The sequence below is a fragment of the Rousettus aegyptiacus genome, unplaced genomic scaffold, assembly GCF_014176215.1.
Source record: "Rousettus aegyptiacus isolate mRouAeg1 unplaced genomic scaffold, mRouAeg1.p scaffold_m13_p_7, whole genome shotgun sequence".
Taxonomy (NCBI): domain Eukaryota; kingdom Metazoa; phylum Chordata; class Mammalia; order Chiroptera; family Pteropodidae; genus Rousettus; species Rousettus aegyptiacus.
The window spans coordinates 59,600,753-59,626,530 of record NW_023416310.1 but is presented as its reverse complement, the minus strand read 5'-3'; the positions used below and the strand labels follow the sequence as shown (position 1 = coordinate 59,626,530).

At 35.9% G+C, this 25,778-nt stretch overlaps 1 protein-coding gene and 2 pseudogenes across 3 annotated transcripts in view; all 3 read left to right on the top strand.

Moving 5' to 3' along the window:
• The first annotated feature begins 3,874 nt into the window (after positions 1-3,874).
• LOC118606198 lies at positions 3,875-3,990 on the top strand (annotated as a pseudogene).
• An 11,128-nt stretch (positions 3,991-15,118) lies between these two features.
• The window catches only part of LIMS1 (LIM zinc finger domain containing 1), a 145,260-nt gene continuing 134,600 nt past the window's right edge, over positions 15,119-25,778 (top strand). The window contains exon 1 of one of the 3 annotated variants that reach the window (XM_036224986.1): positions 15,119-15,336. In XM_036224986.1, coding sequence (XP_036080879.1) covers positions 15,305-15,336 — 32 coding nt within the window. In that variant the 5' untranslated portion in view covers positions 15,119-15,304. The remainder of the gene's footprint in view (positions 15,337-25,778) is intronic. The other 2 variants (XM_016162961.2, XM_016162963.2) reach the window with 2 other exon arrangements.
• On the top strand, positions 18,943-19,043 carry LOC118605857 (annotated as a pseudogene).

The window sequence follows — 25,778 nt, the reverse complement described above, 5'->3', positions numbered from 1 at the left end:
ATATGAAGGATGTATAGGAGTTCTTTGTTCTATTACAACGGTCCCTTAAATCCTAAACGATTTTAAAATAAAAAGTTAAAACAAAATAATCTGCATGATAGTTAACTGGCAGAGAAGATGCCAGAATTCCTCAAGGGAAAGTTAAACAGCACTCAGGATGTACTGAACCCTGTAATGGCTGATCCCCCAAATATAAAAAATGTGACTGCATAATTTGTGGTAGAGGGGTATTGGAACTGCTCTTTCTTCTGGGAAAGGGGAACATTACATAGATGCCTTATACAGAAAAGTCAGAGAATTGTTAAAGAAAATAGAGAATTAGGTGTCAAATTGTCAGTTTACATAAATTTGTATGCCTCGGGAGATAATGGAATCATTTGTATATACTATTTATCTATGACCTTATGCCAAACAATAAAGACAGAACATGAATGCATAAACATTGTCATCTAAAATGTTATGTTTATTTAATACCTTTTAAGTGATATTTATTATACTGCCAAGTAATTTGCTTTAAATGTTAATGTTTTGAACTTCTGGTTTTCGGTTCAACATGTAAAGAGCTTGGAAGCTGTTACTCTTATCACAATAAAAAAGAAAGTTGAATAAATTGAAAAACAAAACTATTCTTACAGCCATCATAGAACAGAAGTTGCTAGGAGAAACATTTTCCAAGTTAGGTCCTATAATTGGGGACCTGCAAATTAACAGGAGAAAAAAAACAAGGTTTATTTACACTTGTACACACAGGAGCTCCCAGTAAAGCTATTCTGTAAGGTACTGTAATGTGAATACATATCATTATAATTTGTCACAATGTATTGAAGGTACAATACCAAGATTGAACCCTAATATGGACTTCAGTTAATAATAACATATCAATAATGGCTCATTGATGATAACAAATGCACCACATTAGTACAGATGTTAATAATAGGGGAAAATGAGGGTGGGGTGAGAGGATATATGGGAACTCTGTATTTTCTGCTCATTTTTTCTGAAAATCTAAAACTACTCAAAAAAAATAAAATCTATTAATTTAAAAAATGTATTTATAACCTAAATAACAAAATAGAGATGGCAGTGAAAACAGTAAATTTGAAGATAGAGCAATAGGAATTACTCAATTTGCAAGAGTGAAAAAAATAAAAAGAGCTTCGGGTGAATGTGAGGATATCAAACATCTGGCATATATATTAGTGGAGAGGGGGGAAGAAAGGTTGACACAGTAAAATTATTTAAAGAAATAATGGCTAAAATAATCCCAAATTTAGTGAAAGTCATAAATGTACAGATTTAAGCTCAGTTTAACCCTAAGTAGGATAAACTCAAAACCATGCCCAAATTATAATCAAATTGCTGAAAATCAAAAATAAGAATAAAGAAAAAATTTAGAAATTAGCTAGAGTAAAATGACATTACATATAAGGCAACAGTAATTTGATTGACTGGATTTCTCATCAGAAATTATGAAGGCTAGAAAGATGTGATTATTTTAAAACATGTTTAAACTGTTGAAAGGAAAGATTTGTCATCGTCGAATTCTATATTCAGTGAAAATATTCAGAAACGAAGGTGAAATGAAGACATTCTCAGATGAAGGAAAATGAAGTGAATCCATCACCAGTAAACTTGCTCCAAAAGAAATGTTAAATGCTAAAGGGAAATAATCCTAAATAATACTAGAAGGAAACCTGAAATTTCAGGAATGTAAGAAGAACAAAGCAAATGAGAAATATCTGGGTAAGTATTAAAAAACGATTTTCCACTTTAAGTTCTTTAAAATACATATGAGTTAAAATTGCATCATTGTCTGGTAGAGTTTGCCATGTACATAGATGTAGATGTAATACACATGATAACAATAACATAAAAGGGAGAGGATAAAGGAACCTATATGATTATAAATCTTCTATATTTTCATTAAAGTGGTAAAAATTAACTCCAAATAAGCAATGAAAGGTTAGCTATGTATATTATAATTACTAGAACTAGTACTTCTTTAAAAGAGGGGTATTTTAAAAATCTAATAGATTAAAATAGAATACTAAAAAATATTTAAATAATAAAAAATGAGGCAGAAAGTGTGGACGAGATGCACACAAAAAACAATTAAGTGATAGACATAAGTCCAACAAAAACAATGATTACACTAAATGTAAACAATCTAAACACAACAACTAAAGGGCAGAGATCATCAGACTGCATTAAATAAGCAAGACCCAAGTATGTACTATTTATAATAAATTTACTTTAATTATACTTAATTTGGGAGTCAGAAGGAAATGGCATAAATGATAGAGGCTTTGTTCATCTCTCTTATGACCAGATCAAAGTCGAGACAGAAACACAAAAAAAATAGCAAACAGATTCTCCTGGGGTCTTGATGAATAGAAACCCTACACTAGGGAGATAAACAACTAATTTTCCTGCAAATGGTAGGAGGTAGGAGGAGGGGGTGAAGATGGAGGCTACCCGGTCCTGAGTGACTGAATGGGACAGAGGTTCTGGCAGCTGCAGATGCCTCTTAAAGGGGCCACATTCACAAGTGGACTTTCACGGTGACGGACTTGCTCGCTCTGAGAACCAGCACTGGATGGGCTGCTCAAGTGGCACCAGGAACTTACAGGGGAACACTGAGTTGTTGGACCAAGGGCCAGAGGCAAGCCTCTCTCACCAGCATAAGTACTGGAGGTATCCACTGTTTCCCTTTAGAGCCCTCCCCTTTCTCAGTGTATGGACCCAGCACCACCATGGCTGAGATATCATTGAACTGGCTAACAGAGGTTGCTCTGCCAAGAGGAGTTCCTGAAAGCCCTCCTCCCCAACCCGTGGCCCCACCCAAGCCACATCCAATTGTGTCCTCCCTGAATCCTGTGCAACTTGTTGTACAGTGCCAAGATTCACGTTGGTGGCAGCTGACCTTGGTTTCTGGAGTGGCTTCTTGAGGCAATTATAAGCACAACATCTGTGAATTGCTTGCTGAATCTTAACAGGTGACCCTGGAAGAGTACATACTGGGGCTAGACTTGGCCTGCAGCTGATCCCCTCTTAAGACTGTGCCACTGGACACCTACTTATACAAAGCCACGCTAATAAAACTAGGAAACTTAGGAGCATTTCTTAGCACATAGAAATAGACACAGAAGAATAGCCAAGATGGGAAGACAAAGAAGAAGAAATTATATGAGAGAACAGAACAGAGATCCAGGAAAAATGGAGTCAATCTAACAGATGCAGAGTTCAAAACATTGGTTATAAAGATGTTTAATTGACTTAGAGGAAGAGAAGATGAAATCAGTGAAAACTTCAACAAAGAGATAAAAAACATAAAAATGGAAATGGAAATTATAAAAGGGAACCAATTAGAAATGAAGAACACATCTGAGATGAAGAGTATATTAGAGGAAACAGAGTAGATAAAGAAGAGGTTTGAACCACAAATATAGAGGATGGGGAAGCCAAGAACAGGCAATCAGAATGGCAAGAAAAAAGAAGTCAAGACTATAATAATAATTTAAGGAGCCTACAGGACATTATTAAATGTAAAAATATTAGTGTCATAGGGGTACCTGAAGGAGAACAAGAAGTTGGAGAGCTATTTGAAGAAATAATGATGGAAAAGTTCCTTAATTTGATGAAGTAAATAGACATACAACCCCAAGAAGCTCAGAGTCCCAAAAAAGATGAACCCAAAGAGGCTCACACCAAGACACATCATAAATAAAATGTTGAAGGTTAAATACAAAGAGAGAATTTTAAAAGCACCAAGAGAAAAAGCATTTAGGATATGGTTCCATAGTGTAGCAGTTAGCACATCTGCTTTACATGCACAAGGTCCTGGATTCGCACCCCAGTGAAGCCATGGTCCATGGCCTATGGCCATGCCACCCTAAACAAGCTTGATGTCTGATCTCAGAAGCTAAGTAGGGTCGGGCCTGGTTATTACTTGGATGGGAGACCACCTAGGAATACCAGGTGCTGTAGGCATAAATAATAATAATAATAATAATAATAAATAAAAATAAATAAAATAAAAGCTTTTAGTTACCTACAAAGGAGCACCCATAAGACTGGCAGCTGATTTCTCAAGAAAACTATGCAGGACAGAAGCACAAGATGAAAACCCTGGATCTACAGCCAAGAATGTTATATCCAGCAAAGCTATCATTTAGAGTCGGACAGTTAAAGAGCATCCCAGACAAAAATAAGCTAAAGGAATTTATCAACACCAGGCCAGTATTACAGGAAATGTTGGAGGGACTTCAAGAAGAAAAAACATGTATCAAAAACAGGAATAAAGAATGGTAATAACTACATTAATATCAATAAGTACCTCGAATGGAAAAAAATTAAGTCCTCCAACCAAAAGATAGGGTGGCTAACTGGATAAGAAAACAAGACTCCTATATAAGCTGCCTGCAAGAGACTTACTTCAGATTAAAAGACATACACAGACTAAAAGGAAAGGGATGGAAAAAGATATTGCCTTGATGGATCTAGAGGATATTGCACTGAATGAAATAAGTCAGATAGAGAGACAAATATCGCATGTTTTCACGTACATGTGGAATCTAAAGAACAAAATAAACAACAACAACAAAAACGGAAATAAACTCATAGATATAGAGAATATTTTGAGGGTCACAAGATGGGAGGGGTGTTGGGAGGAAAGGGAACAAATGGATTGTTACAAAATAAACATGAAGATATAAAGTGTAGCATAAGAAAAATAGTTGTAATAAATATGTAAGGGGGAAAAAGAGGTACTAGATTTAGTGGGGTGATCATTTCATGAGTTATATATATCTCTAATCACTATGCAGTACAACTGAAACTAATGTATTATTGTATTCCAACAATAATTGCAAAAAAACTCATTGAATTGTACAATGTAAATATGAGCAACTAATTGTCTATTGTATTCAATAAAGAGTTGCACTCAAAAAATGAAATAAAATACTTATGAATACATTTAACTGAGGAGGTGAAAGATCTCTACTGTGAAAATTGCAAGATATTGATGAAAGAATATATATATAAATAAAAAGATATCCCATGTTCATGGATCGGAAGAATTAATATTGTTAAAAGGTCAATACGGCCAAAAGCCACATATAGATTCAATGCAATAACTATCAAAATTCCATTGGAATTTTTTATAGAGGTAGAAAAACACTCCCAAAATTTATATGGAATCACGAAAGACCCTGCCTGAATAGCCAAAGCAATCCTGAGAAAGGAGAACAAAGCTTTTAAGCTATAATATAAAGCTATAGTCATCAAAACAATATGGTACTGGCATAAAAACACAAATAGACCAATGAAACAGAACTGAGATCCAAGAATAAACCCGAGCATATATAGTACATTAATATTTGTCAAGGGAGCCATGAATACTCAGTGGAGAAAAACCAGTCTCTTCAATAAATGGTGCTGGGGTAATTAGAAATTCACATATAAAAGAATGAAACTGGATTCATATCTTACATACTCACAATTAATTCAAAACAGACTTGAGACTTGACCTGAAACCATGAACCTCCTAGAAGAAAATATAGGAATAATACTCCTTGACTTGGGTCTTGCTAGTGATTTTTTAAAAATATAACACCTAAAACACAAGCAACAAATTAAAATAGAACAAATGGGACTACATGAAAATAAAAAGCTTCTGCACAGCAAAAGAAACTATCAACATGAAAAGGCAACCCATGGAATGGGAAAAAAATATTATCAAATCATATATCCGATAGGGGATTAATATCTGAAATATATATTAAAAATTCATATTACTCAACAGCAAAAATCATAACAATACAATTAAAGAGTAGGCAAAGGACCTGAATAGACATTTCTCCAAAGAGGCCAACAGGTACATGAAAAGTTGGTCAATATCACTAATCATTAGGGAAATGCAAATTAAAAACACAATAATATATCACTTCATGTCTGTTAAAATTGCCATCACCAGAAGACAAGAGATAACCAATATTAGTGGATATATAGAGAAAAGGAACCCCTTGTGCACTGCTGGCGGGATTGGAAATTGGTGTAACCGCTATGGAAAACAGTGTGGAAGATCCTCAAAAATTTAAAAATAGAACAACCATATCATCTAGCAATTCCACTTCTGAGAATATAGCCAAAGAAAATGAAAGCAGTATCTTGAAAAGATATCTGTGCCCTCATGTTTATATCAGCATTATTCACAATAGTCAAGACATGGAAACAACCTAAGAGTCCATCGATAGATGAATGGATAAAGAAATCATAATATATATGTGTATATATATATAATCATAATTATATATATATACAATTCTGTCATAAAAAATGAGGAAATCCTATCATTTGTGACATGGATGAAACTTAAAGGCATTATATTATGCTAAGTGAAATAAGTCAGAGAAAGGCAAATACTGTATGATCTCACTAAACTAAACTAAACTGCAAAATCTAAACTTTAAAAAATTATAGAAAAACATGAGGTAGAGAGTTTAGGGAGGGGGATGTGTATGAAGGTAATCAAAAGGTACACACTTCCAGTTATAACATAAATAAGTACTAGGGATGTAATGTACAACATCGTAACTATAGCTAACACTGCTGTGGGATATATAAGTAAGTTGTTAAAAGTATAAATCTTAAGAATTCTCTTCACAAGAAATATATATATATTTTATTTTCTTCTTTTTTTTCATTGTGTCTAGATGAGAGATAGATGTTAGCTGAACTTACTATGGTAATCATTTCATAATACATGTAAGTTATACCATCATCCTGCATGCCTTGAATTTATACAGAGAATTATGTCCATCATTTCTCAAAACAGAAAAAAAATATGGAAATAATATAAACAACTATATGCTATCAATTTTGAAACTTTGGTGATAAAATGAACTGAATCAAAAATTTTTTAAATTTAAATTTACTATGTAGATACTGTGTATCAACAATGATCATGTAGAATTTAAAAGTTGAAATAATCCTATATCTACAAAAAAATGAAATGATCTTTAAAATCTTCTCAAATGAAAAACACAAAGTCCAAAAGGATTTAGAGGTATATTTTACTAAACTTTCAAGTAACAATTGTCTCAATATTATACAGATTTATTCAGACAATAAGAAAAGGAAATATTCTTCAATGTATTCTAGGCTAGAGTGCCACAATCAGATAAAATAAAATAAGAAAGGAACATTGCAAACTATTGCACAATATAGTTGCAAAATATAGTTGGAAAATTTTTAAAAATTTGATTAATAAGTTATATCCAACTGTGTATAAAAGAAGATAATATACTGTGACAAAGTTGAATTTATCCTATGTATGCAAGGATCATTTAATATTAGAGAATCCACATATAATGTATTACATTAACAGATAAAAAAGGGAAAGGCATTTGATAAAACTCAGCATACGTTAATATAAACTAGTAAATTAAAAATAGAAAAAAAATTTTTCTATTTCTATTTTCAAAGAATATCTATGAAAAATGAAGGGGAAATATCATTATAACTGGGCACATTTATAATCATTCATTTAAAAATAAGGAGTAATGATGTGATGCTTATTATAATTATTTCTATTTAATGGAGCACCAAAAATTTTAGATAGTGCAATAAAATAACAGAAAGAGCTGGGGAAAAAATTAAATTCATTATTTTCAGCTGATATGATTGTTTAAAAAATCTACAAATAAATTATGAAAAAATAGGAGGATTTGTCAAGTTTGCTGGTTATAAGATTAATATATTTTAAAAGCCAGTTGTTTTCATTATACTGTTAGCAAACAACTGGAAAACTTAAAGAGAAGACATCATTGTAAATCAAAGACTACCAAGCACATAAAAATAAATATAGCAAAAGATATGCAGCATCCCTAGAAAGAAAGTCACATAATTGATTAAAAATATTTCTAAAGGCTTAAGTAAATGGAGAGATACATCATATTCATGAGCAGAAAGACTCAAAATCGTAGAGATGTCAGCCTTCCTAAATTAGTTGATAGATTCACAGTGATTTCAACCAAAATGCAATAAGATTTTTTATGGGACTTGTAAATGATTGCAAAATGTACATGGAAGAGAAAAGGGCAATGTCCAGGGCACTTTGAAGAAGAAAATCAAGGACAAGGAATTTGTCGAATCAAATATCAAATTACACAAAATGGTATTAGTGAAGACAGTGTGCATAGATAGCGTATGGGTGCAAGGACAGACAAACTGACTAACAGACTAGGATAACAGGTCCAGAATCAGACCCACATATATATATAACTTAGGTATTTCACAATATATAAAAAACAAACTCTAAAAATGTGGTATATGCTATGCAGTAGACCATTATTCAGCTTTAAAAAGGAAGAAAATTCTGATACATGCAACAACATTGACTAACTTTAGGGATGTTTTGCTCAGTGAAATAAATCGGTCACAAAATGACAAATACTATATGATTCTACGTATATGAAATACCTTGAGAAGCCAAATTTATAGAGACAGAAAGCAGAATGGTGATTTCCATGTGATAAGGAGAATAGAAAAGGTAGTTGTTGTTTGATGAGTATAGAGTTTAAGTTTAGGAAAATGAAAAGAGTTCTGGAGATGGATGGTGATGATGATTGTGCAACAATGTAAATGTACTTAACACTAATTAACTGTATACTTAAAAATAGTTAAGATGTGTATTTTACCACAATTAGAAGTTTGAAAACAGCCGTAGATAAAGATTAAATGTCAGCTGCAAAATTTTAAAGCTCTTAAAATATACAAAGGAATATCTTTTAAAATTTAGTGTAGAGAAAGATGTTCTGAAAAAGATGTTTAAGACATTAATTATTAAAGAAAAAACTGATAAATTTATATTAAGATTGTTTCTTGTTTGTCAAAGAAACTTTTAAAAAGTGGAAAAACAAGTTAGAAACAGGAGAAGATAGTCACAACAAACATAACTGATAAAAGCATAATATCACAAATAAAAAGATCTCTTTCAAATCAATAAAAAAGTACAAACAAAACAATAAAAACAGGCAAAAGATGAGTAGAATCATCACAGAATATGAAACACATATGGCCCACAAACACATGAGAAAACATTTCCTTATCATTCAGAATGGGAAATTAAAATACTATTTTATTGCAAAAGAAAAAAAATGACACTACTACCAAGTGTTGGAGAGAATGTGTACTTTCCTCTCTTACACTTTGCTAGTGGGAGTGTAATTCAGTGCAAACACTTTAAAAAGTAGTTTGGCTTTATCTTCTATTCATCCAAGTATGTATTTAAGAGAGATTCATACATATATACAACAGTAAACATGTTCGAAATGTTCATAGGAGTACTATTCACCATGGTAAAAACGTAGACACCCAAGTATCTCCCAACAGGAAAATGGATTAATCAATTGTTGTATAACACAGTAGTCAAATAAATTAATTATAGCAACATGGAATATCAATGAATCTTAGTAATGTAATATTAACTGATAAGTTCTAATAGATTTTATATAGTACTTTTTTTATAGTTATACTGAATCAAAATAAATTTTAGTTGTTTGCTTATAGATATGTGTATATTCAAGAATACATACAGATGCAATAAAGCTATAGAAAAAGAAAAGGAAGGAAATGATAAACAAGGAATTCAAAATGATAGCTGTCTTGGATGGAGACAGGCAGGAGGATGGTTCCAGTTGGTAACCATATATTTATGTAAATTGTTATGAAAGACCCAGTTTTTTAAGTGGTGTTTCCACGGGTTCTTACCACAGTATTAAATTAATCAACTACCTAACAAGGCGATCAACTAAAAGCAAGTTATTAATGGACCAATGATGAAACTATGTCAGGCATAGTTACAATTCCATGTAACTGAAGTTATAAAATTGTAACATACAAAAATGTGTGAAAAGCACTCAGAGGAAGTCATTATTAATGTTTTAATATATTCTTCTCAGTTTTTTTCCAAATGTACAATCCATACATACATACCATCCATTGCTAGTATAACCAGCCCCCTTCACGGTAGTGGTGCAGTGGGACATAAGTCACCAACCAAAGCATGTAGTTAAGTCCGGCTGGAATCTCATGAGACTTCACTGACATGGCATGTGATTCATCATAGGAGCGGGTAATAGAATGGTTCATGTACAACTCAAAAGAGTAAAGTTTTAGAAATATTTATAAAATCTAAGCCTTCTTTCACCTTGCAACATCTTGTGCAACGTCCTCCTGGGCCAGGCCTCTTTTTGTATCAACATGAAAAGCACTGGAGGCATTTTCAAGAGGGAGTAGGCATAAGCTTCAAAAATGTATCTGTTGATGCCCTGGCCCCAGGACTGAAAGTAGGAGGCAGTGGCCCACCAGAGTTTTAAAGTCCCTTAGGATTCCGAGAGTTCTCTGTTTTTGTCCCAAGAATGCTGCTCTGAGCCACATCTATGAGCAGCATCATAGATAAAGCAAATCAATTCACAGGAATCCCATGGAGCAAACAGGAAAGGTGAAGAATGATAATGGTATATGTACCTAAAAAAGACAATAATCATTTTTAAAAATCAGAATGAATGTGAAATATCAATTGAAAGCAGATATTGGTGCAGAAAAGGCTCTATCAGTGGGAAAGAAATACAGGAAAGCTTGCAGGCCAAGGTACCAAGTGCTGCTTAGGGTGTTCACGTGCTACTTATCTATTAAGCTAAATGCTCGGCACATACCAATTCCTATTGAATACTCTATTTTTTTAAGGCATCCCAAAATCTTTTTTTAAAAATTAGGATCAAGTAGATATAGAATGATATAGATGTTCTGGAGAGCAGAATTTAGAGGAATGAATACCTGTATAACTATGGCCCAATAATCCCACTTCTGAGAATATATTTCAGAGAAACATATGCACAGGATGAGAATGTTCATCTAAGCATTAGTTGTGGTAGCAGAGTCAGAGGTGACCTAGGTGTCCATCTCTAGGGAAATATGGAGGGTAGTGTCTACTATATAATAAATACTCTGCAGTAGTATAGCAGTAAGTAAAATAAACATATAGAGGTGATTGCTTAAAAATAGTGTAGAGTGAAAGAATGACAGACAGAATGAGATTATAGCATAATACCACTTATATAAATGTGTAACCAAACTGAAAAAGAGTTTCTCTCCTGGTATACAGAAGAACCAAACACTGAGCACCGAGTTTTGCAGTGGAGAAATTAGAGTCTCTTTATTTGCAGAGCACTAAGCAAGAACAGCAAGCTGTATTGCTTAAAACCTGAATTCTCCAATAGCTGACAATCCAAGGGTTTCAAGGAATTAGGGAGAAGAGGTATGGGAAAGAGCTGGTGGGGCAAGTTTTAATTGAAGGAACTTGGAACTTGCTATTTATGGTAAGAGGCTTCAACACCGGATCTTTCTGGACAACAGACCTCTTGTTTCTGAGAGGGGTTCCGGGGTTCAAATTCCCATCATATCCCAATCCTTTGGTTCTGTGAAGGCGGGGGGCGAGTGGTGAGACTTTGATTCTGGGTTCAGCTGGGTAGCACATGTGCAGTGTTGACTCTGTCAAAATAACTCAAGGATTGTATTAATTGATGATCTGCTTTAAATGAGCAGGACCAGTTTTAAGCTGGTCAATGGGATTCATGTGCTGTTTCAATAGTAAAATATGGACATTTACAAAACAACAGCAACATAAACAAAAAACAAGGACTTATACCAAAACTATGAGAATTGGTTCTCTATGGTCGGGTGAGTAACTTGAATTTTTAATGAAATTATAATATTCCATTAAGGAAATATAAGTTGTATGCATGTTCCTCCCTCATTTCTAATCCCTTGCATCTCTATAGATTCAATTTGTTACTACTTTCATGTATATCTTACATTTCCAGATATTTCCACACATATAAGTGGGTGAGAGTAAATGGTGTGTGTGTGTGTGCATGCACGCGAGTGTGTGTGTGTGTGGTGCCTCTCTTCTCTCTTCCCTTAAATGGTAGCATACTAATTAAACTTTTCTTCCTTGCTTTATTTTCTTACTTAAAATATATCATGAAGATCATTCTTTATTACTACATGCCATCTGTCTTATTATTTTTTTAATTGTGGTAAAATAAATATAACATAAAATTTACCACCTTAACCATTTTTAAGTGGGCCGTTCAGTAGTGTTAAGTTTATTCACATTGTTGTACAAACAACCTTCAGAACTTTTTGTCTTACAGAACCAAAATGCCATACTCATCAGTCAGTAACTGCCCACTTCTCTCTCCCCCAGTCTCTGGCAGCTATCATTCTATTTTCTGTTTTCATATATTTGACTACTTTAGGCACTGCATACAAATGAAATCATATAGTTTTTATCTTTTTTAAATGGCTTATTTTGTTTAGCATAATATTCTCAAAGTTCATCCATATTGTGTCATGTGTCAGAATTTCCTTCCTTTTTTTTTACAGCTGAATAATAGTTCATGTGAGTTTATACAGGTTTCCCCCAATACTTGAAAGTAGAGTGGTCTTATGAAATCTTTTGTAAGCCAAAATAGCAGAGGTGAAGAAGCAATTACCATTAATTTATATCGAAAAACTTTTGAGTGTTCCCAGACCCAAAAAATGATCTACCAAATCATACCAAATACACTTAATTATGTCCAGTTTCACACTAAGCATAATACCTTATGAGCTCTCTTAGGCTTTTCTGATACATTATGACACATCTTGCTAATGGATCCACAAAATAAATGGAGATAAAGCACAAATGCTCACAGACACAGTTCAGAGCTATGGAGTTTGATGCTGAGTTTCAGAGTGTAGTTCCAAATTTTGATTTTTGCCTTTTTTTCACAAAAGCAAAAATTCTCTTCAGATTTCTTTTGGTTAGCAAAAACAGGTACTAATGTAGATCTTTCACAAAGGTGAAGTAGCCTAACGTGAATTTTTGAAAAGTGAGGATACCCGTACCACATTTTGTTTATCCATCATCCTGCAGCGGACACTTGGGTTGTTTCCACCTTTTGGCTATTGTGAATAATGCTGCAGTAAACATGGGTGTACAAATATCTTTTCAGGGTCCTGCTTTCAATTCTTTTGGAATCTCAGAAGTGGGATTGCTGGATCATGATAATTTTTAATCTTTTGAGGAACTGCCAAACTGTTTTCCACAGTGGCTGCATCATTTTACATTCCCACCAACAGTGCACAAGGCTTCCATTTTCTCTGCATCCCTGCCAACACTTTTTGATAGTAGCCATCCTAATAGGTATTTTATTGTGGTTTTGATTTGCAGTTCCCTAATGATTACTGAGTGATGCTGAGTACTTTTCATATGCTTGTTGACTATTATTTCTTAACACCTGTATAGTATTATATTTAGAAACCATAATTTGTTTCATTAATGTCCTGGTTAAATAAGCTTTCTCAGTTTATTTAAAAACAAAACTGCAACGATTCTCTTTTTACATTCCTTTGTTTCCATTTAAAAAACCTTTTCATTATGGAATTTTAAATATGCACTAATGTAGACAAACTAATATAAAGAACTCCATGTACCTATGAGCCAGCTTCAACAATTATGAAGTTTGGCCAATTTTGGTTCACTGATACTCCTACCCACATCCTCTACTCCTACATTTTATTTTAAAGAAAATCTCAGTCATTATATCATTTAGTTCATAGTTCCCTAGGTATCCTTAAAATTGTACATACTATTTGTGTACACGTAAGAATATATCTCTCAGATAAATTCCAAAAATGTGGATTTTCTGGGACAAAGTAGAACTGAATTTTACATTATATTAGATAATGCTTATTTGTCCTCCACAAAAATTGTGACTTTATTCACCCCACAACAGTAAATAGAAGCATGTTTCCCTGCATCTTCATCAAAACGGCATATTGTCAAAACTTTTAATCTTTACCTCTATGTGAAAAATTTTTATTTGATATTGGATATTTTCTTATACTTTTAAAAATCATTCATATTTCCCCCCCAGAAACCTGTATACATATCTTGTCTCTGAGTTGATTTTTTTCTTTTGGATTCTTTTTGTAATATAGAATTAGACCTTTTTTGGTCATTACGTTTATCAGTCTCTAATTTTATGACTTCTGGAGTTTATATTCTGTCCAGAAAATTTCTCTCTACTCCAATTTTAATTTTTCCTCTCTCAAGTTTTCTTCTAGTATTTTTTTACATGTAAATGTTTGCTCTATTGAGAATTTATTTTGATATGAGGATGTCAAAAGTATCCAGTTTTCCGTTCACATATCTAGACTAGTAGGAGATAGAAGTTTTCATTCTGTAATTAGAAAACAGGTATAGTTGCAAAATCAGATATCCTGGAAGAGATCATCTGTGCCCAGGATTAATAACCAATATTAGATACTTTGCAAGTTTTGGTACAGGGAATGGATGATGAGAATGAGGGCAAAGAGGAAAGGAAGCGAAGCGGAAATAAGATGGAGTATCTCAAAGAAAGGTTAACTTTTCCTATTCACAATTTACAAACGCAGTGAAAACCCTAGTGAGCACCCCAGGATGTGCCAGGCTTCATGCGCAGACAGGGATTCAGAGGCGGCCAATCAGACAAGGACCCACTCCACTCCCGGAAGTCTGATGAGCTGACACCATCTTCTTATGTTGTCAACTCAGGACACCCTCTCTAGGACGGGGTGGAACTCTGTAGACCACACCGCCTTGGGCCGAAAGACCTCTGCCAGAGCCACGTGGTCGAATCAGAGAGGTCTCGGCAAGCAGAATCGGCCGCTCCTTCTGCTCGCGGCGTGCCACGCCGTGCCACGCAGTGATCCAAGAAGGGCATCAGGGACCAGACCTGACCTCCAGGAACCTCCAGGGAACCTCCAAGTCTGGGACTATCGGGTCCCCACCTCAGGCTCTCGACGCGGGGCGGGGCAGGGCGGCGCTAGACCAGGGCCATGCTACACCAGGCCGACCGAGTTCGAACTGGAGGCGGGCCCTGCTGGGGGCGGGGCGGGGCCAGACAGTCCCGGGGCGGGGCCGAAGGCCAGAAGCCGGGTCTCCAGCATCGCCGGCACCGCCCCCGCGCCTACTTCCCCTGGTCCACGTGCCGCGCGCGCCCCCGCGTGGCCAGTCCCGCCATTTGCTGGGTCCTGGCGGGAGGCGGCGGCCGCAGCGGCGTCGGCGTCGTCTTTCCTGCCCCTTGTCCGCCTCTTCTTCCTGCTCGCGGCCCGCCCGCCAGCTCGCACCCGGCCGCAGTGGCGTGGACGGAGCATACGGCTGGAACAGCGCCGGGAGCCGAGGTGCCGAGGGACGGTGGCCCACTTAGGAGAGATGCTGGGCGTGGCGGCAGGAATGACCAACAGGTAAGGGCCGTGTCCCCGCCCCGGCCGCCGGGCGCTGAGCACCCGCCACGTTGGCGGCGGGCGGCTCCCTGGGCCTTCTCGCGGGCCTGGGCGCCGGCCTTTCTCCCCGCGCCCTTTCCGGCGGCGTCTGGGCCCTAGCGGGACTGTACACGCTGCCCTCCCGGCCACGCTTCCGCACTTCCCCCAGGCGCGCTCTGCAGAGATAGTTTAATAGTTATCGTGGATGTTTTCGATATGTTATAAGCGCTTTGATTGCGAATACTGCCTCAGTTCTTAGCAAAGCACTCAACAACAAATATTTGTTGAGTGAATAACTTCCCTTCTAGTAGTTAGAATATAATATAGACCAGCGGTTCTCGAATGTCTTGGATTTAGCACCCATTTTAAAAAGAGAAAAGAACTTTCGCTTATGATTTTATGCCAATAGGTGTTACTGTATTAGAAATTAATTGTAAAATATTTATTAATTTAATAAACAATAACTCTTTGTTAATGTTACTATACACGTTAGTGTATTCCTAAACAAAAAATTTCGTGAGATGAGTGGCTTTCTTTTAAATTTTGCAAATCTCTTAAATGTCTGGCATGATAGGAGGCAACTGGATTTTCCTATCTCCTCCGTCTTCAGTTTATTGTTATAGTTTGATTGAATTATATGAAGAAACTGACCTTACACACAGATATGTAATTGGAAAAGGGAGGTGTTTTAATAGCTTTTTCAGATAATTATGGGTATTCTTTGTTGCTGCTCCAAAACTAGATAAGTGGTAATTTCTTAAAGATTAGTTTGGATGTGTACTCTGAGCCTTACCAATGAAGTTTTTTACACTGTTACATTAAAATTCATTGGTTTATTCTGCAGTTTGATTGAACTTGTTACTCATTGTAACAGCTTATGTGTGTCATTTTGAAAATATTGATTCACCAAGTTAGGCATATCTTCCAAATACTGACACATTTCATTGTACAATATCATCGAATAACATTTGTGGATATCACCACTGAATTTGTGGATATCAGGAAAAGTCTTTAAGTTTTGAGAAACTGTCAAACTTAAGGTGGTGGATACAAGTTTTCCAATTTTCTAATTTTCAGTTGAAGGCTTGATTTCGGTAGACAGCTATTATCAATTGTTTTTCCTCAAAGCGATAGGCTCATTTCAAAAAATGTCTGCCAAATACAAGTCTAAAAACCATGGTTTGTCTGTCCGTTACTGTATCCATTAAAAATGGTATGGAAAAAAGCATTTAATTCATCTCATCACTCAGGCACACATCTCTTCCCATCAGGCTTTTCCTCCAGATAACGATCTTACCTTGGTATGTAGCAGAAGTGCTTTATGCATGCCTCATTTTTCATTGCAGGTAACAAAAATGAAGGTCAAGGGTCAAGATTTAATAACATTCATAATTTATACTGCTTCATCAAGGACATTTTTTCTTTTTAAAAAAATTTATTGAATATTAAGTTGGTACAAAATTTAAAATATAGGTAAGATATGAAGACTAATGATACAGTGGATATAATGTATAAGAAAAGAATATAACAGTTTACTTTTAAGATCCTTAACCTCCCCCCCATATACTGTCTCTCCTTGATCCCATCCTTTTTCCACCCTGAACTTTCCACTGTCCATCTTCAGAACTCTTCATCTTTGGAACTGAAACTCTATATGTTAAAAAATAACTCTTTATTCCCCCTCCCCATAGCCCTTGATAACCCCCATTCTATTTCCTGTCTCTGATTTTGACTATTTTAGTTACCCCATATAAGTAGAGTCATACGGTATTTGGCTCTTTGTGACTGGCTTATTTCACTTAGCACAGTGTGCTCAGGGTTCATCCATGTTCCAGCATGTGTCAGAATTTCCCTCCTTTTTAAAGCTGAATAGTATTCCATTGTGTGTATATATGATCCATTTGTTTTATTTATTCATCCTTTGACGAACATTTGCTTCCATGTTTAACTATTGTGAATAATGTTATGAACATAGGCGCATATTCTTTAATTGAAATTTTTATTAATGTAATTATAGATTCACATGCAGTTCTAAAAAATAATACAGAGAGATCCAGTGTATCCTTTACCCAGTTTCATTTTGCAAAATTGTAATACACTATTGGCAGTCATATTGACAGTGATACAATCATCAGTCTTATTCAGATTTCCCCAGTTTTACTTGTCGTTTGTGTGTGTGTGTGTGTGTGTGTGTGTATTTAGTTCTGTTATCACAAGCATAGGTGCACATATGTACTACCACAGTCAAAATACAGAACAGTTAGTTCCATCACTACAAGGTCCTTTATGTTGCCATTTTATACCCACATCCACCTCCATGTTTTTCTTCTCCTCCCTGAGTCCTGAAAACCACTCATCTGTTTAACATTTCTAAATTGTCTTCAGAAATGTTATATAAGTGGAATCATACAGTAGACACCTTTGGGATTGCCTGTTTTTTATTCAGTTTAATTCCTTGAAGCTTTATCCAGTTCATTGTGTGTACATTGTTTTTTTCCTTTTTATTGCTGAATAGTACTCCATAGTATGGGTATATGACAGTTTTAACTATTTGCTTGTCAAAGAGCATTTGGGCTGTTTCCAGTTTGGGGCTATTAATAACAAAGCTACTATAAACATTTGTGGACAGGGTTTTATGTAAACATGTTTTCTTTTATCTGGGATAAATGTCTAAGAGTACAATTGCCCGAAATTCTGTATGACCGAATTTTCCAAAGTGGTTGTACCATTTTTATTAAAGACCTTAAGAGAGAGAAATTCACATTCTTTTTTTCCAAGTACATAAAGAATTGGTTACATTACCACTGCCTTGATTAGTGCTAAGAGACCAGCAGTGGTACCGCCATTTGCTTTTTGTTTTCCCCTCTTTAATTCCCTACCCCCCACCACTTTCACCCCTGACCTATGGATGTTGCCATCTCCCTTTTTTTGAGAGGTGGATCTCTGAAGGTGGGGCATCTACCCCCCACCTTCCTTCCCATGCACCTGGGGCCTGGCTTTCCCGGTGCACCCCAGGGGCTCAGCACACCCTGGGTATGTATGGTCCGTGGCTCTACCTGGGGCGCGAACCCAGGATCTTCTGCGTATAAAGCAGACCTGCTAACCACTACACTATGGAGTCACCCCCCACTATTTGCTTTTGCACGGTCAGTGAAAGTATTAACACAGTGCAAAAGGCTATTGTAACTTCTTAGGAACTTCTTAGCATTATTATAAAAATAGTTTTGATCTCCCAGACCTCTTGAAAAGGTTTGGGAGACCATTTCTTCCCACCAGGGTTTTGAGACCACACTTTGAGAACTACTGTTAATGACATAATCCTAAATAATGAGGGTAGTACAGATATTTTAGATATTTAAAAAGGAATATAGACAAGATTTCTTTTTAAAATATGTGCTGAACATGTGTTGTAGTGTGTGATTTCTAGTTTTGGGGAGTTTTAGTGGGACTTAATAACTAAACCTTGAAGAACCACTATGGAAATAGCAACTTGCCACCTTAAGAATTTTCCCTGATACTATGGCCACTGTTGTTTTGAAGAGGGGAGATGTCATGACGGCGAGTGTCTTCATACAGCTTCAGTGCTCTGTGCGCCCTTTGGGAGCACATATCCCAAAACTGGAATGGTACAGAGAAAATGGTCCCAATGCAAGGATAACACGCAAGTTCGTGAGGTGTTTCATATTTAAAAAAAAAACAAAAACAACAAAGAAAACCTTCCATGCTCTGTGCCTGTTAGTATGGTGAGGAGATCAAGCTTATATTTTGAGAATATTAATGAAAATTTGATGGTAGGAAAGATATTTTCAGTTCTGGTTGTTCTGTGCTTTGTAGATTTAGAGAGAACTATCAGGGCTGTGTTGTCTTGATTTTTTTTTTCTTTTTTTCTTTTTTTTTAGATCATTCCTATCCCTCTGGTAGCCCCTTGAACCATCTCCTGGACAGCTCTTTTTCTTGCTAAATGCGGGTACAATGATTGGTAGTGTGTGAGCAGAGCTTTACTCTGAGAATCTCTATTTTTAATAATGTGTGTGTTCTTCGGATAATCATTTGAATAAACCTCAGTAGAGGTCATGTTCTTAGCTAGGGTTGCACATAAATAGAAGGAAAAACATCTCAAACCATTTGTTGATTTTACGTTTCTCGTAATTATGTTTTACGCTGTGATTTCCCACCCACAGGAATATCATGTGCATTACATGCTGGACTGTTGCCATGCTGTCATCCAAAACCTTTAATTTTAAGATGCTTGAGAGGCTAGAGCTGCACTACCTACTGCCACGTACCATGTGTTCTCCAACAGCAGTGGTTTCATCCCCCTCATGCCAGCATCAGCTCATCTTTCATTCTATCTCATCAGACATTCCCACATTGGAGCTTACTGGGAACATTTTTCTGCATTTTTTTTTTCCATGTTAGAGCATATTTTGGAGCTTCATGAGTCTATAATGACATTTAACGTAGGGGTTGGGAAGCTGCAGGTAAACCAAGTTATGAATAGTGTGTTATGTGTAAGGTGGAAAAAAGGGTGCTAGGAGTTGAGTTTGAATGCCAGCAGATGAGAGTGGGAGAAACAGGTCTCAGCATTAGCATACAAAGAAGTCTGGAGCCTTATCAGGATGCTTGAGAGTCAGGTAAGGTAAAGGATAAAAAAAATTTACAAGAAATATTTATATATACACACACATTCTCTTTGTAAAAAAATGGAATCATAGTCTTACTGTTCTGCAATTGCTTTTATTTCTCTAGGATTTTAAAAATTATAGTAAAATATATGTAACATAAAATTTACCATCTTCTACAGTGGGCATTAAGTACATTTGCAACCATCAACTGCCATCCATCTCCAGAACTTTTTCATCATCCCAAACTGCCTGGTACACAATAATTACCCATCTCTGGCAATTTATTTAGCTTTATTAGGCATGTTAGAGGTTTTCTTATGTGACAAATCTGGATATCCACTTTATGTTTTCTGACCTTAGTTTTCATGGCTACATAGTCTTTCACAGTATACATGTGATATAATTAATATAACCCATCTTCGATAGGCCTTTGGGTTCCAGTTTTTTGTTATTACAGATAATGCGAATGAATGTCTGTGCCAGTGTTTCTGTAGGAGACCCTGAGTGTACAGTGGGTTGTGTTTGGACCTTATTTGATAGGCAATTAGAAGTCATCTTAATATTTTGAAAAGAGAGGTAATATGACCAAAGTGGTGCTTTAGAAGAATCTGAAACCAACATGAATAATAGAACAGTTAAACTGAAATATTCTCAAGAGCATGGGCCATGTTTTATTCACCTTCTGAATTTTCATTGCTGTACTTGCACTGTGGTATATACATAAACACACACACACACACACACACACGTATTTTATATATATGTGCTGAAGCTGTTGCATCGAGGAGGAACAGCCAGCTGTGGTAAAGGCAGCAATTTCCTACCTAGTGTCTTCCTTACTATATTAGTCATGCAGATTCTATATGGGACAGCAAGACCCAAATTTCTTAGCTCTTCATATTACTGTAATTGTCTTTTTAGTATATGTTAAAAGATAATACATATATAAATATTTGAACAAATTCCATAATCCCTTTCAAAGAACCTGTACTTTATCAACACTTAAATTAAAAATAGGAACACACCAAAAATTATTTGTTCTACCTCAAATGTCTAATATGCACTAGGATTTTATTTTGTATTCACTAAAATTTTCCCAGCCTTAATATTATCTTATATTCATTTGAAAAGATAATTGAGATGAGAGTGAAAATGAAGTCAGTAAAAAAGGAGTAATAAAGAGATGATTCAAAAGAAAATTCTAAAGCAAGAAAACTCAGCAAGAAAATGAGTATAGGCAGTGAAGAAGAGGAACTCAAAATTCACTATGTCAGTGCCATTAATGGACATAATAAAGTCAGAAGTTCTAAGTTTGGGGAAAGGAACCAGGGTGGTGGAAAAAAATCAACATTAACAACTACAGTTACCATTATCAGAACATCTACTAGGTTCCTGGCATGATGTTAAATTCTTTAAAAATTATTACATGCACGTGGTTTAAAAAAATTAAAACTATAAAAATGCATAACAATAAAAAAATTCCTTCTCATTCTAGATTTTTAAACTCCTTCAGGGGCAACAATTATTAACAATTCCATCTGTATCCTTTCAGAAATATTTATAAGTTGCCTTCATTTTTAATTTTCACAACTCTGAGATAGGTATTACTTTAGAAATTAAGAAACTGACCCTTAAAGAGACTAACTGGGCAAGGCCCACGAAGGGACAGAGCTGGGATCAGAAAATAGGCTCAACCATCCATGCACACAACCAGAGCCTAGAATTTAAGACTTTGCAGTCTGGCCCCAGCCTGTCTTCATAGCCTATCACACACTGTTATCTTAATTTTTGTTTCACTAAACTCTAACCTACTTACCATTTTCTGAAAATATCTGGTGCTTTCGCATGTCTGTGCTTTTGCTTCTGCTGTTCTCTTGGGCTAGAAAAATATCTTCTGTGTCTTCTCTCCATTTGGGGTAAAATTGTCACTTCTTCCATGAAATTATGAATTCCTGAAGTGTTTATTGAGCCCCTTTTGTGTGCTAAGGGAATTAAGAATTCAGAGCTTGCTTTGTTCTCTCTAAGTATTTTGACTTTTTTTTTTTTTGCAATTATAAACTTTTGTTTTGTATTATAGTTATTTGTATATATGGCTAATCTTTGCTGCCACATTGTAGTCCCTAGAAGTAAAGGAATATCTAAATCACGTTTGTTAAAATGTCCAAAGAAAAACAAACTGGATTTAAATGAGCTTTATTTCTCTTTTTATTTGTTAGCAAATTGAAAAGTTCAGAGCTGGCTCTACTTAGTGCCTGTGGCACTATTTGAATAAACTCACAAAACTTTGAGTAAGACAAGATAGCTTTCACATATGGTATAACTTAACTCTCAGTGTGTTACATACTAGTGGCAGAAACCCAACATCCACAGAACACTGGGAAAAAATTCAAATGAAGTTTAGTCATCCCTCTGCAGATTATTTTATTTCACTGCGAAGCCATTCTTTTTGAAATCTTTCTTGGTATTAACAACCCTACTTTGACAAAAAATACTTTAAAGTTGTGAAACATCTATATAGCAAACCTAACTTACCTTCATGGCTGTACCACGAAGTAGAGTTTTTAATGCCCGTTTTACAGATGGGGAAACTGAGCTCAAGAAGGTAAGAACTCACGAAGCACATAGTGACAGAGTTGGGGTTCACACTGAAGTGCCCTGAGGGACCTGTGTCTCCTCAGTTGACTTTACTGTTCAAGGAAAGTTCACAGCTCCCTACTTCTTTTCTTAGGTTTCAGGCTTACTCTGCACATGCCCAACTAACCTATTTAGTTTACTCCCCACTACACCTTCTTTAGCTTACATCATATTGTTGCCAAGACGTACCATAGGCCTTTCTGAACATGGCTTTTCCTTTATTTTTTGTTGGGGGATGGGGGGAGGCGTAGATGGTCTGAAATCTTACTCTCAAAGCTCAGTTTAAACTCTTTTGTCTTGAAGATGGCTTCCCTGACTGCTTCAACCTCTGTTAGTGTTTTCTTTCCTAATCTTCTAGAGCAGGGGTCCCCAGACCCTGGGCTATGGACTGGTACTGGTCCATGGCCTGTTAGAAACCGGGCTGCACAACAGGAGATGAGTGTTGAGCCAGTGAATAAAGCTTCATCTGTATTTGCAGCTGCTCCCCAGCACCAGCATCACCACCTCAGCTCCACCTCAGATCACCAGACATTAGATTCTCATAGGAACACTGGTCACTAGTGCCAAAAAGGTTGAGGACTGTCATTCTAGAGAACATATCAAATAAGATTAAATTCTTTACTTAAATTTAGTCTGTATGTACTTGGTTATAACATATAAACTTCTACTATTTTCATTTTGAAATCTTGGCTATGCTTGCATATGCTAAAGTAATATTTACAAATGTTTCAATCCAGTGTGTGTCCATTGCATAGACTGTACTGTGCTGTGCACCATGGAGCATGGAATTACAATACAGTGAGAGATCGTACATGGTCTGTCTTGTATTATAACTATTTGTGTGCAAGTACCACACAAACAAGTCTTCTAGAAATTTAAAGACATAAATTATCACTTGTCACCAGTTATTTTGTATTTATTGTTTTTTATTTAAGACATGAAGACCTGTCAAATGTTTGTTGTTCTCTCTCAGAAGGTAAAGATGTATCAGGCATGAAACTGTTCAACTAGAGGCCTGATTTATTTGGAATGTTGTAGGGGACCTGATGAGCAAACAGGGTGGTGAGTTCTCTGGGTTTTCTTTTTACCTTATATATCCTAGACTTGGAGCTGAAGAATTTGGCAGTCTGGAAATGCCAACAGGTGCAGACAAACAAAAAGCCACAACAAAAGTCTCTCTCTAGCAAAGGACCAGGAAAGATACAGTCTAACAAGACAACAACAAGAAAAGTCAAGGCAATAATTGCTCTACTCCAACCAAACATCCAGTAAAACCGGTGGCTTTATTCCTACTCATGTCATCAAAGTCCAAGTGGGAAGTATAGACTTGCACCCTCAGCAGTATAGAACATGGCAGCCCAACACTTTGTTAGGGTGAGGTCAGGGAAGGCCAAGTAGGAAACTAAGAGTTCCATCCTCACCAGCTGGTAGTTACTGCCCCGTCCATTATCACAGTTGAAGGTGTATGGGCAACTAGACCTTCCATCCCATCTCTCCAGTCCAGATGGGGAACCTGGACTTCTACCTCCATTTGGTAGTAATGAGAGAGTTCCCTTGCTAGAGACTTATCAGAGAAAGCAAGTTAAAACAGAAAGTTCAGATATAATCAAGTCTCATAACATAATTTGAAAATGTTCGTTTCATTAAAATATCATTTGTCATATCAAGAACCAGGAAGATCTTAAAGTGAATGAAGAAAAACAAATAGGTACCACCAACACCAAGATAACAGAAATTTTGGAATTATCAGACAAAAGTTTTAAAGCAGCCATGATTAAAATGTTTTGGTGAGCAATTGTGAGGATGCTTGAAACAAATGAAGAAATAGAATGCCTCAGCAAATAAATAAAAGATATAAAGAAGATCCAAATGGACATTCTGCAACTGAAAAAATGAGCAAAATAAGAAGCTCAGTGAATGGGCTCAACAGTGGATGGATTCAGCTGGAGAGGACAGAGCAAAGAGTCAGTGAACTGGAAGATAAAATAAGAGATTGCCCAGCATGAACAACAGAGGGAAAACAGATTGGAGGAAAGAAAAAGAACAAAGCCCCAGGGAACTGTGGAACTATAACAAAAGAGCTAATATTTGTATCATTGGAATCCTAAAAGGAGAGGAGAAAGAGGGTAGGGTAAAAATGTATTAGAAGAAATAATATCTGAAAATTTCCACTGTTCTATGAGGCTAGCATTATGCTAATACCAAAACCAGACAAAGACATTACAAGGAAAGGAAACTGCAGACCAGTATTTCTCCTGAACATAGATGCAAAAATCCTCAACAGAACATAAGCAGATTGAATCCAAGAAAGTATGAAAAGAATTATACATCGTGACCAAGTGGGAGTTATCATAACCAGGTATGCAAGACTGGTTTAATATTCAGCAAGTAACTTTATTTTTAACACGCAAATACTAGAAACAGCCCAGATGTCCTTCATCAGGTAAATGGTTAAACAAAGTGTAGCACATCTGTCTTATGGAATACATTCAGCAATAAAAAGGAGTGAACTGTTGATATTTGCAACAACTTATATGGATCTCAAGGGTATTATTACTGAATGAAAAATAAAACCAATCTCACGGTCACATACTGTATGGTTTAATTTATATTACATTCTCTAAATGACTAAATTATAGAGTTGGGAAACATATTAGTGGTTGCTGGTGGTTAAGCAGGGCTGTGGATGGGGGCAGTGGAAAGAGGGAAATAAGGTTTGGGTATGACAGGACAATAGGGGTCCTTCTGGTGATAGACTCCTGTATCTTCACTGTATCATGTCAGTGTAGTGGTTGTGATCTTACTACAGTTTTATAAGAAGTTACCATTGGAGAAACTGGGTAAAGTGTATATGAGATCTCTCCCTATCATTAGAACTGCATATGAGTTTAGAATGATTTGAAAACATTTGATTTTGTAAAATTGCATGATTATGTAAAAGGGCAACAGCTGTCTTTTTCCCACTTGTGCCCACATTGAAAATTTAAGACTTATTATACAGCTATAATATTGCCAGACAATGTATAGTCCTATTTTCACTGAAAGTCTCCAAGAGTAAAGTAGAGAGAGAATTAGGGAAGAAAAATAAATGTGTGTAGGACACTTGAATTAAATTATTGTGCTGTTTATTTTGTATATCATTTACTAAAAGTAAAGTGAAATAGA